Raw genomic sequence first — 12999 nt, forward strand, 5'->3', positions numbered from 1 at the left:
GTCCCCGCCGCTGCCGGCCACTGCCCACGGGGCTCCTGCCCGCCCCCGGCGCCACTGACCCCACACCCCGTGTCCCCACACTGGGAACCACCGTGGAAAATCATGCTGGAACCTCTAATCCTGAGCCCGAGCCTTGACCTTTTACTCCCTGACCTTTAACCCCTTGACCCATTCCTTGACAACCCGACCTTTGATCCCTTACCTTTGACCATCCAGCAAGTGGCCAAGATGCCCGCAGGCGGCTACGCCAGCGAGTAGGTAAAATGGAGACCGTGGCGATCGTGCCAGATCCGAAGGCGAGCTCCTCGGGCAAAAAGATCCACGATGATGTCGAGACTCAAAGGCCGATGACAGAGATGGGTGGGAACTGCCCTGCCCAGCAAAGGCTCGGGTGATGCTGAGGAGAAACCCTCTCCCTTTACTTCCAAGGGACCCTCCCACAACAGCCCTCTCCTCTAAGCTAACTTCCAATTGCCTCCTGGAACTCCAAAGGCCTTTCCCTTCTCCCAACCACTGCTCCCAACACTTAGCTTTCTGAAGACAAATGGACAAAATCCATCCTTGACAGAAAAAATGCATCAGCACCTCAGATGTCAACACGTTCCCCACGGTCCGCTTTGGCAGCTGCGAAAGATGGAGAACAACGAGAAAATTCAGCCTCTGACAACACACGCCAAAAGAGACCCCTTCCGCAAGGCCCCCTCCCTCGAAACTGCCGAGGCTCATCGCTTACCTGCTCTCTCCAAGCTTCAGCTCCACACCTGCTCACGGTACCTAAGACAACAAAACAGAAAACGTCACTGCTGCCCTCAAGAAGAGCATCCCCGGGCTACTCCACACCACTGCCCCGGCTCACCTCAAATCTTGATCTGACTCTGGAGGTGGCCAGGACAAACCTGCACAATGAAAAGGGACACGCTCAGCACGCTGCCATAGACCGCTGGCCTATCAGCCACCCCACCTAAATGCCAACTCACCTGCTCGCCTCTGTCCCTTGGCACGCCCAGGGCGGCAGCAGCACCTGCAGAGAAGCAAAGCAAAACCACACGAAACATGCTGAGAGACCGTGAAACCACAGCCTCCCTGCTCCGACTGAAGTACACCACACCTATACCTTAGGCTTGCACCCTCCAGCATCCAGGGCCAGGACATCCTGCAAGTGGACCACCTAAAACACACAAACAACAACGGATGCTTAGAGCTGCACCAAAAATTGAGACCGAGGCCGTAACAACTCATTCTGTCCACCGGTCACAGCTCACCTCGCTCCATCGCCCTTGACTGCCAATATCCGACATTACTTCCTTAAAAAAAAAAAAAAAAAAAGACATGGAACAATGCTGTAACATAGTAGCATGACATAGCCCAGCAGGACTGCAGAGAGGGGCAGAGAAGGAAAGCTGGCCAGGATCTCGTTCCCAGCCCTGAGCAGGGGCTTTACTGGCCTGACTGTCCTGTACTACCCGAGCTCTGGGGACAATGAACCAGGCTCAGTCCCTGCCTCACCACTGTAGCAGGAATTCTGTCAGTTGTGACCAAACTTGTCCAGCGAACACATCCTACAAGCTCCTTCCTGGGCAGTTATTAATAAGGAAAACCAAGAGACTGTAAACAACCTTAAAGCAGGATACCAAGCTCCAGCCTTTTCTTTGAGAAGCAAATATGGCTAATTTGTGCCTGCTCAGGATCAGAGGGAGCAGCTGATCTCCTGGCAAGAGCCCAGGGTGGAGCACACAGCAGAGCTGGGACACTGTGCTGGGGTCCTGCCACGTTCCTCACCATGGGGCTGCCGAGTCCCTGGGAAGTGCCCGTTGATTGGGTCACCCTGCTGCCAGCAGTTGTTTCCCACTTCCCACTCCACATTAATGTTTCATCTCCGGCATTTCAAATGCTTTGCATTTCGGTAGGAGCAGGGAGCCTGTCTCCCATGGCAACAGTGCCAGGAGTCCAGGACAGGAGAAGGAGCTGAATGGGAGCACAAACTGGAGAGGTTTCTCACCACAGCTCAGCTGATTGCTGTTACTGAAACCCAGTTCTTGCAGTAAATCAATCCCAAGTGTTTGCTCCTCCATTCTGCCACAGCTCACCTCAAATACCACTGGATTTGGAGCCTTTCAGTGGCCAGGGCAGCTCCGGGTGCCACAGGCAAGACCTTGGTGGAGACTTTCCCTTGTCAGCAGTTTGCCAGGGGACCCTCAAAACACCTATCCTGTTGTTTTCATCCATGGAACTAGTGGGATTCTCAACCCTGCAAGAGGCAGAAGCACCAATAATCCTGGCCCTTCCTCACTAGGACTTTCAAAATAAGCCAAGGTCTTCTGTGTCTGTTCAAATTAGCTTTAAAGTCACTGATTTAACAGAGAGGGTATTCCCCCCGCTCCTGAAATTCATTGGGAAATAGAAATGGACACAAAATAAAAATGAATGATTCCTACTCCTCCATCCCTTACTCTTCTCATCAGTCCACAACACTGGCCCCATGTGACAGAAAAGAGAAGGCACACTCAGGTTAGGGTTAAACTGTGTTTACGTTCTCTTTTCAGGCCAAACTAAGGAAGCACATCCAAAACCCCCGTGCTTCGGAGTTGGTGCATTTCCTCTTCGGGCCGCTGGAACTGGTAAATCTTATTCCCAGGTCTCACTGGGAACTCCTTTTATTTCTAGTTCACACTTACAAGTAGATAGATTGTGAAACAGGGTTGGAAAACTGCTCACACCTGGCCACAGCTTTCTCAGGAACTTCCAGAAGCGATGCCGGTTGTTCCTGGCCTCTGATCCAGTTTGAAGCTTGAAGTAAATACAGGAACCCCAGCAAATATGAATCCTTCCACCGGGTCAATAAGGCATTACTGTGAACAAAAGGGGCAGCCAGCTGGAGTCCCCACTGGGAATCTGTCTGGTCTCACCTTCAGGCAAATACGGCTCAGTATTTGCACTGAAAATGCTTGGAAGCAGAAATCCCAACTTGGAAAAGGAGCCACAAAGGAATAGCAAGATACTTTCCATTTTCTGAAGTGTCAGCTTCTGACACTTCACTTGTCTGTAACAACAGCTCATTTGTAGATCAGCTCTTCCTTTGACTCCAATCCAAAAAAATCTCATGTTCCCTTGAACTGTCCAGTCTCCTTCAAAGACTTAGGTTGATGTTTCTTGCAGTGACTGAGCTGATCCAAGGATCAGCTTTGTCTTCTATTCCTGCTCGTCTGTGTGTCCCTGGTTGGACATTTTGACCGTTTCCTGCAAGTTCTCTCCTCTTTGTGTGGTTTGTGTGTGACCCAGATCATCAACAGCTGCGGTGGCCCCAAGCTGGCCCGGTCTGTCCTCAGCCCACTGCTTTCTAAAGATGCCACCGATTTCCTGAGAGGACACCTGAGACCCAAAGAGATAAACCTCTGGGATTCCCTGGGGGAGACATGGACCAGATCCAGGTAAGGACAGAGCTGCCATCTCCCCAGGCTCCCCACGCAGACGGGATGCTTGGATTCCCTGATGCTCCTGCTTCTTCTTTCAGGGGATGCCCTGAAAGACACATTCTTCGTGAATGTCACCTCATATTCCCACTTTCTGTCCTAGAGCCGAGTGGCCCCGAGACACGAACATCCCCACCTACATCCCCAAATTCCACAACGGCTGGGAAACGCCCACAGAAATCTTCCGTGGAGCTCCCTGGGAAATAGACATTGGACACTTGCAAGAGGAGGTTAGTCCTGTGTCCCTGTCTCTTCACTCTCCCTCCCCCTTTTCCGGAGAAATGGAGCTGCAGGGGTAGTGGTGGCGTGCAACAAGTAGTTGGCTCAAAACTCAGTTGGATCTGGTTGCCCCAGTTAAATACAGAAAGCAAATGAGGCTGGAAAAGGGCAGCAATAATGAGCCTCTCCCAATCCAAGGCAACAGCACCCTACAGCGTAACTGAGCTCCAGGGACACAGGCTTCCCTGGAGAACACCTTGACCAAAATCTGCCAGACCATGACTCATCTACCACTATCCCTCTCCTTTTCTCCGACCAGCTTTCCCCTTTCCTGGTAACACTGACTCCATGTCTGCCTTTCCAGCTCTCCTCACTCAAGCGTGGCCAGACGGCTGAGCAGACACAGGTCGGGGATGCCTTCAAACAGAACATCACTCCACATGGAAATAGGTAATGGATCCGCACGCCCGGAGCTTTGGCTCCCACCTCGGAACCTCATGAATGCACACGGACACGTACAGTGACACTGGGACGTTTGGGCATCCTGGAGACAACTCCCTGCCACTGTAAATAACCACCAAGGGAAGACAAAGATCAGCTGAGGGGTTATTCCCATAAGCACTGTCTGCTGTTTAACCCCCAGCAGCTCTGCAAGGAAAGGAATCGCAGGTGTTTTCCACCGCAGGAGGCAAAAATATTGACTGACTTCATCAGTCCATCCATAGGTCTGGTTTCCCAACATCAGCCCAGCAAAGTGACCTTAAGGATCAGGTGCCAAAGATGCTGCACTGCGCTTTGGCTCTCCATGTGTGTAGAGACGCTGGAATCATGGAATCACAAAAGGGATTGAGTGGGAAGGGACCTTAAAGGTTATCCTGTTCCAACCCCCTGCCATGGCCAGAGACACCTTTCACTATCCCAGGTTGCTTCAAGCTCTGTCCAGCCTGGCCTTGGACACTGCCAGGGATCCAGGGGCAGCCACAGCTTCTCTGGGCAACCTGTGCCAGGGCCTCAGCACCTTCACAGGGAAGGATTTCTTCCCAATATCCCATCTAAACCTACCCTCTGGCAGCGGGAAGCCATTCCTCCTTGTCCTTTCACTCCAGGCTCTTCAAGTCCCTCTCCAGCTCTCTTGGGGCACCTTTAGGCACTGCAAAGGGCTCTAAGGGCTCTCCAGAGCCTTCTCTTCTCCAGGCTGAACATTCCCAGCCCTCCCAGCCCGTCTGTGTAATGCTCTAGCTCTTGGAGCACTTCCTGGCCCTTCCTGGCCTCCTCTGGACTCCCTTGAGGATCTCTCCATCCATCCCAAAGTCACGCCAGCTTGCACAGACAGAAGCTGCCTACAGGAGGAATCTGCCCTAAGGGAAGGGCACACACAAACCTCACCTGTTGGAAACACAGGGCCAGGGAAGAGCAGCCCGACCTCCCAGCGCTGCTGGAAAACATTTTAGCTGAGGAAGGAGCTTTGTTTCACTGGAGAGAGCAGCTCCCCCTTGGCTTTAAACAAAACCAAAGGCAAACGCACTGATTAGGGGCTGAATAGAACAGTGTATTTCAGTCCTGCCCACCTCTCCCCCAGGGAACCGACAGGGCGCTGGGTTCAGACAACTCTTCTTAATGAGACAGAATTCTAGAAAATGGGGGAAAACCCGTCCCCTTTCTTCAGAAGTCTTGGGAAGGTCACTTCCAAAGCCAGAACAAACAAGGCCACCCCTTTGCCTTCGGTTTTCCCCAAGGGAAAGATGGCTCTTCCACCTTCTAACAGCCCTGACACTCATTTCCCATCACCGGTTACTCCGCGGTACAAAACCTTCACCAAAGTACTTTTAGTTCAGAGTTTAGAAGCCCCATCTGCTTCCTTGTTTACATGAGCTCACACCTTGGAAACTGTCACATCTCGGAGCGCAACCAAACTCTTCCCAAACTCCACGCGAATCCTCTGCCGTGATTTGACACATCACTTTACAGGGATTTGACTCAAAGTTTTCAGCTGACCATCCACTTTGCTGATGCCAGTTCGAGTCTGGGAAAAAACCCTCAAGCCAGACTGGTTTTCCATGGTTTTCTGTTCTAATCTAAAGGATTTATAAGCTTTACTACAAGAGTTCAAATCCACAGGAAAGTACCTTAAATCAAATTATATCAGCAAAATAACTCTTTTTCTCATTCACCCCATCACTGATTCTGGTAGGAACATCAGGTGGTAGAGATGCAATGTGGAGCAGGGAAAGAATTAGGAGCACTTTCAAAGATCTGTTTATTGACTGACAAACGATCACACATAACCAACTTATGCTTTGCAAAGCAGGATAAAAATACTCAGGCCCATCCAAACTACTTCTTATGCTAGATGTGGCTGATCGATAGCCCAGCTGAAAAATGGACAAGCCACTGTAACAAGAAATACAAGTTTGGAAAAGGAAAAAGAGAAGTCCTAAAACCACAGAACTCCTGAAGCTTAGCTCGCTCCACTCTAATGTGCTCTCCGTCAACACCACATAAAGATGTGCTCCTCCTGACACTTGCAGCAACTGGCTTCTCTCTTGCCGTTCCGAGAGGAACTCTATTTTGTATAGGGATGTAGACGTGTCTGCATTTAGACACCATCCTCAATACAAACCTCCTCCATTGCTTTTTTCTGACTGGAGATCCTTGCTACTGGATACGATGCTGCTGTTTATTGGGAAGGGTTGCTCTGATGCCGATCACAGCACAGCAGGAGCTCCCTTTTTGCTCCCTTGGGCTACTCAAATTCCTCTTGGGTGATCTCTGAAATACTCTTTATCAGCTGAGGGCTGACAAAACACAGAATGTCTGATTAATCACCCTTCTCTTCTCCAGCCATGACACAAGAGCTGGGTGCACTCAGAAAACAGTTTTCTGAACCATCCTATATAATAACAATCAATGCCTTATAATTTCTGCCATCTAGATGAGGTCGCCATTGAACAGCTCCATGTCCCAAGTGCTACCCAGCAGGGAGGGAAGAAGAGGAAGACAGGATCACAGCAGCCACTGATCAATCATTCACAGGCATCATCACAAAGAAAGAGGAGAGAGTCAGGAATTTCACAGGCTACTCTGTTTCAGCAGCGCATCTCATCCTCCTCTTTTTAGATCTCTACTGATCACTACCTTCCAGTCCCTTCACAGTGCTCTCCTAATCCACATGAGTAACTAAGATGCAGAATAAGAGGGAAAATTTCTTCTGACCTCCAGTCACCTGAGAATCAAGCAGATAAGAGAAAACCTCCGCCCTACTCTAAGGAAGGTGTTTCATAAACTCACCTGTAGCTAAAGCTATTCAGAAAGCCCACACTACCAGACGCAGAGTGGTAAAGAGCCTATTAATTTGCTGACCCTGGAGAAAAGGCAGCTTTAAACAAACTCTGCTACTCCCACTCTCTCTCCTTAGAACTTCAGGTTGAGATGCCTAGGACCAACTAAAGAAAAAAGTCATTTCATTCATGTCCTGGTCAAGCATTTCACACCCCCTTGTCCCTCCCAATCTACCAGCCAGTCAAATACAGAAAAAGCAAGAGACCCATGGTAGGCTTCCAGTGGAAATACTGGCAAAATCTTCTGGGACTGCATTATTTGAAGGACCTGAGGTCAACTCACTGACTGTGAATGACTTTTACTGCTCCACTTAGCCTACCAGCTCAGCTCAGCTCAGGTCAGCTCAGCTCAGCAGCCTCCCAGCTACCTTTAGCTGCATAAGCACATGACCTGCAATCAGAAAGGTGTGAATCTTCCTTAGGAAGGAAACAGACACGGGGAATGAAGACTGGAGATTAGTCCACACTCTGAGGAACAGGCAACACCAACCAAACACTCCAGCAATAGCTTGTGTCTAGAAGCTCTCTACCTTCCAATCCACCTCAAGGCTTTGGGACTTGTGCTGACTTGCACAAAGGAACCCACTCCACCCTGCAGCAGTGGGCTCCTTCTTTCCAGCCTGGACGGAGACATGTCCTGTATTTTGCAAGCATGTCCAGGTGTTCAGAATGGAACATGCTGATCATGATTAGCACCTTAAGGCACACAGCTCTTCCTTTCTCAAAGTATGCTTTGTGAAATTATAGGCAGTGCTATCCCCACCCTTCCAAACAAATTACCCTCCTTCTAATTGCACTTGCCTTCAAAAGACTGCCACTTCTTCATTTCAGACTATGCTTCCGTCAGAAGGATGCACAAAAGGTTAGAGTAGTTGCAAGCACCTGCACCTGCAATTTTCAAGTAACTGCGTCTTCAGAAAGGCTTCTGACAACAGGCCATTCTCTGGACATGAACACGGCAATGCTGAGGCAAGATAAATGACTTCGCTACATCTTACAGCCCAGATGTCTAAGGCCAGAGAAGACACCACCAGGTTGTCCTGATACTTCTGCTCATCCTCTCTGGTAGGGGCTGTACAGAGAACAACACAGTTTTAAATTCTAATTCAGTTTGTGCTTCACTGATGAAGGAAGCAGGAAGAAAGGGAAAGGGACTTCGCTTCGGAGCAAATGGGAATTTTCTTGTGGATTTCAGTGTCCAGGATTTAAACCAGTAAGGGATTTTCTTCAGTAAATCCAAAGGACAATTGGCTACAGAAACTCGTATCTGACACTATTGATAAGCGCTGACAGTTCTCTGGCTGTGACTCATTTTATTCAAATCTGCTTTCTCCGAATGCACATCTGACAGCAGGACTTGCTCCATTCAGCCTGCAGCAGTTCCACAGGAAAGATGTTGTGAAATTGGCCACACATCTTCGCAATGCTTCCACTTCAACATTTTTCCCACTATGTTCAAATGTATTTGTCAGCTTCCTAAGGAGTGCAGTGTCCATAACACAGGAGACAAGACTTTCATGCAAAAATTGAAAGACCTTGAACTGCAGTGGCAGGAAGAACTCTGGTGTAATACCAGTGCCAGATGGCATGGGTGTGAAAAGCACATTCACATCGATACTAACAGGCTTAGGAGAGACACAGAGCAGGGTGAGGTATTCCCAAAGAAGGTGAATTGACAGTGCAAAGGAGAGTTAATACCAACCAGGTGCTCAGTTACTTTATCAGAGCTGTCCCTGTTTTCAAGGCCTGAAAGAACAGCTCAGTGCCAGAAAGACATCCAGATCATTTGGCTATGCTTGCTCTTATGGAGCGCTCTTTTCAATTTCCATCCTAGTGGGGTTGCATACTACTGACCAGTTAAAACCAGCACCTGAGCTACACAACAGTGTTTCAGTGGCAACACTGGAAAGCTGTAGGTTCTGCCCTTTCCCTCTCCCAGCATGCTCCTCAGACACACAGCACACTTGCACCAAAACTCACAGCCACACCCACAGTTTAACCACCTGCAATAGTTTTGGCCCTGGCCAATCTAGCCCTGGGTGCATTGTGCAGCAAGAAGCTTCTCCCCGACTCCAAGCATCGCTCCAGAGGCAACACAAGCTGTGCGGTCAGGCCGTAAGGCTCAATGGCACACAGAGATCAAGTCCTACCACTGAGAGCACATGTCCTTGTGGAAGGGGCTGATGAGCACTGGAGCTGGAGCAAGGGAAAGGGCAGGTCTCTGCAGCTGGGGGCAGAGGAGAGGGGAACAAAGTGGGTGGGTGTGTTTGGGGAGAAGGGAGCAGGGAGGGTGTTCTCCTCCTTCCACAAGCTGGGCCAAAGGGGCTGTGGTGGGAGCAGTGCCTGCCCAGCAGAGGAAGCAAAAGGCAGGGCCCCCAGCGAGCACAGTTCCCTCTCAGTGGAACAGCGAGTTCTGCTGTTGGCAGCGATCCTCCTCTGGGAGGTTCCTGCCTGCTCTCCTCACACGGAGCTGCTTGTTCCTGTCCCCTCAGAGGCCTTCCCTCTCTGACGTGGGCCACAGCAGCTTTCTTTCCCATGCTCTGAATGAGGAGGGGCAGGTTTGAAGCAGCACTGGGAGGATTAATTAATATTTTAGCTGTTTCAACCATCATGACTTCTGGTTGCATTCATGAGACAAAATTAATAGCCCTGCTCTAGTGAGTTGCAGAAGTGCAATACCGAGATGTGACTGCTGGACCCAATCACCGCTTGAGTCACTTTGTCATTTTTTCAGGTAGCTGCAATGGATGGACGTTCTCTAAGAACCATTGGATTAAATATAAAGAAGGACACTTTTCAGGCAATTTGAGAAACTTCTCTCCTTTTATTGTTTTTCCTAACATAGATATCTGGATATTACTGAAAAGCAGCCAAGCAACTACAGCAGTGTAGGTTAATTGCCTAAACTAAGGGTAACTTTGCAAAATAGTTTATACACTGACAATACTAAAGGGCCTCTTGAAGTGTGGATAATATATCCAGTTCCCATTATGAAAACTGGGACTACCTATTCTTCCATGGTAGAGTGAATTAAAACTATCTGTTGTACTTTCATATACTAAGAAAAACTACATCCTTAAAAAACTACAGTAAGTACAGCTTACTGAAGAATTACATTAAGTCCCTAACAGGCTCGTTTTTTGGACTTGGAGGTATGCCAAGCAACCTCTCCTCAGTTCATAGTCTTCTGTAAGGATGTGCAGGTAGAGCCAGTTTCTGCCTCGTAGATGTAGGAACATTGCAACAGCACCATCATGACTGAAAGGTGAAGGGCAAGGCCACGCAGAGATGTGTGTCTGCACAGTGAATCCGTGTGCCGCAGCATCTTCCATCCATGGGAGCAGGAAAGCAGCCAGTGAAAAAAGCAAGAATTATGCAGTGCTCACGTGGCTGCCATCGGGTGTGAGGCCCCCCCCCAGCACAGCTCTGTGCAGGGAATTCCTCTCAGTGGTTGGAGAGCAGCATCCAGAGGCGGAATCGCAGCTGACCGTAAGCTCGCATCGCCTCTGCGTGGGCGGCCGGATCTCGGGCTAGGTGCTCAAAGAGGTTGAGCGGCTCGACCGTTCGCATTGCCGGCGGCAAGCTGATCTCCGCAGGAAGCCTCTGGTTGCCCAGGACAAAGTGCTCCAGGTGTTTCAACTGCAGGCAGCGGCGCAGGTATGCCATGATGTCCCACAGCCGCCGCGCAAATTCCCTCCTGCGCCACTGGGACAGCGGTACGGTGGTCAGCACGTGCATGACCACAGTCTTCCAGGTCGAGCTGGAAAAACCTGTGCCCCTCAGGATGCAGGTGAAGAGCTGCAGGCATTTCAGGTGCAAGCTCTCACACGGCACCTGCCTGGCGATGTGCTGGAAGAATTTTGCCTCTGCCACAGCGTACGTCTCAGGCCACGCTGTGCTTGCGATGGAGTCGGCCTCAGCGGGCTGGCTGCTCACAAAGATGCTGGAGCCGCCTTTCTGGGCCTCTGTGGGCTGGCTGACCACAAAGATGTCGGAGTCCCCGTGGCGCACCCCAAACAGCATCTCCACCATCAGGCTCTTCTTGCCTTTGCTCAGCCGGAATTGGCAGGACCGGCTGCAGGGCTGAAACACCAAGTGCCATGAGTATGACTGAGGCAAATGCAGCCACGAGCATCTCACCAGCTGGTAGAACCAGTGGGAGGGTTTCTCCACGTCCAGGTAGGAGCCGGTGCAGAGTGTCTCTAGCAGGATGGGCTTCTGCTTCCCTCTCGCACGTGCACACCAGCTCCACACGGACGCAGAAGGTCCTTGCTGCCATCTGCCCTGCACTGTTCAGCTCCAGGTGGAAGGCGTGTCCCGGCGGGGGATTCAGTGGGACCAGCACGCGGTACACCACGTCCTGCTCACGGGGACTCCAACCCTCAAAGGCACTGCCCACCCCGATGGCTTCTTGAGGCACCGGGTAGAAACTATTGCTCACGCTGTCAATAAAGACACGTGTGAAGCTCTCCATCAGCTCAGCTGCCACTGAGCGACCTCTCTCCACGTCCTCGACAGGACACTGTATGCGATCCACTAAAAGGATCCCTCGCTTATTCCCAAAGTCACAGGCGTCTTCTTCCTCTTCAATTCCACCACTGCTGCCTTTGTCCTTGCCAGCACCGCCTTCTTTTTCACTGGCAGCCACATTTCCACCTTCTTCTTCTTTTCCATCTTCATTCTTCTCGCCTTTCACATTCGCATCCCTGTTTTCCTGATCCTTCCCATTCCAATCAGCTCTGTGTTCACTGGAATGACTGTCTTCCTTCACCTTCATATTGCTGCTTTCTCCTTCATTTATCTTATCAACACCTTCTTCAGTTGAAGCAACATTGCCATGTTCCTCTTCATTTCCATTTTCATTCTTTTCTCCCTTCATATCGGCAGCACTGGCTTTCTCATCTTTGTCTCCAAGATTGCTTTCTTCATTTCCAATGTCCTTCTTTTCTTCCTCAGTTGCAGCAAAACCACAATGGTCTACTGCATTCCCACCATCACGGCTGTCTTCCTGTCCTGTCCAATCACTGCTTCTTTGTTCACTGGCATCACTGCTTTCCTGCACTTTCACATCCGCTTTTTCTTCCTTTCCATCTTCACCTTCACGTACGTCATTGTTGCCTGCCTTCATATACGCATCATCGGTTTTTTCTTCATTTCCATCTCCTTCTTCTTCCTTTCCAGCATCCTTGTCTGGCTCCACCTTCACATCCTTGTTTTCTCCTTCATTTGCTTCATCTAGGTCTTCCACACCTCCAGTAACATTGCCAGGTTCTTCTTCATTTCCTTCAGCAGTATTGTCTCCTGGCATATTCCCATCACTCCAGCCTTCATCTTTCCTTGCATCATGGCCATCATCACTTTTAACATCACTGTCTTTCTTCAACTTCACATCTTCATCTCGTTCATTGGCATCATTGTCATCTCCTTCATTTGCAGCCACAGGACTGCCTTCTCCTTCATTTCCGCTGCCACTGTCATCTGCCTCCACAGTCACATCAATGTTTTCTCCATCTCTCTCGGAACCCAAACTGTCTTCTTCCTTTTCTTTTTCCTTCTCCTCTCCCAAGGTCTTGCAGGAGGTCTGGTCCTTGCCGCTGCTGTTGGTTTTGCTGGCTTCAGGACTCCTCCTGCAGCTAAACCACAGGCCCAAGAGGAGCAGGAGTCCAGCAAGAGCCCAGAATGGCCACTGCTGCAGGGCACCAAAGAGCAGGGCTCCCCAGCCCTCGTCCTGCTGCTCCGGGGGCCCTTGCTCCAGCTCCTGCAGCAGCCGAGCCATCTCGCAGTCGAGCAGCTCTTCACGCTCCTGCATTTGCCGGTGCGTGGCCTCATCCAGCCCATCCCCATCTGGCTGGGGGTACTGCATCAGGCTTTGCACGAGCACGAAGAGCAATGACAATAAAGCCATGGTCTGCAAGAGGACACACAGAAGGGGTTCAGTAGGGCTGGAATGGAGGCAGCCGGTGCAGGGCAGG

The 12999-nt window shown here is 50.4% G+C and overlaps 1 protein-coding gene and 1 long non-coding RNA gene across 4 annotated transcripts; both read right to left on the reverse strand.

The window, feature by feature from the left end:
- Nucleotides 1–6: 6 nt before the first annotated feature.
- LOC108447186 lies at nucleotides 7–1312 on the reverse strand. Of its 3 annotated transcripts, none has more exons than XR_001862596.1 (7): nucleotides 1263–1312; nucleotides 1115–1168; nucleotides 978–1021; nucleotides 857–896; nucleotides 734–774; nucleotides 586–624; nucleotides 7–372 (listed from the first exon to the last, which is right to left on the reverse strand). It is a non-coding gene; the product is annotated as an uncharacterized LOC108447186 (long non-coding RNA). The 3 variants fall into 3 exon arrangements; XR_001862597.1 differs by having other exon boundaries at nucleotides 7–397; XR_001862595.1 differs by having other exon boundaries at nucleotides 7–624.
- An 8519-nt stretch (nucleotides 1313–9831) lies between these two features.
- On the reverse strand, nucleotides 9832–12993 carry LOC103617094. The gene is given in 2 exon segments (XM_017736428.1): nucleotides 9832–11254; nucleotides 11256–12993. Coding segments are annotated over 2 exon segments (2460 nt in total). The 5' UTR covers nucleotides 12933–12993; the 3' UTR covers nucleotides 9832–10471.
- Nucleotides 12994–12999: the final 6 nt, after the last annotated feature.

Source organism: Corvus brachyrhynchos, unplaced genomic scaffold, assembly GCF_000691975.1.
Source record: "Corvus brachyrhynchos isolate BGI_N302 unplaced genomic scaffold, ASM69197v1 scaffold1096, whole genome shotgun sequence".
Taxonomy (NCBI): domain Eukaryota; kingdom Metazoa; phylum Chordata; class Aves; order Passeriformes; family Corvidae; genus Corvus; species Corvus brachyrhynchos.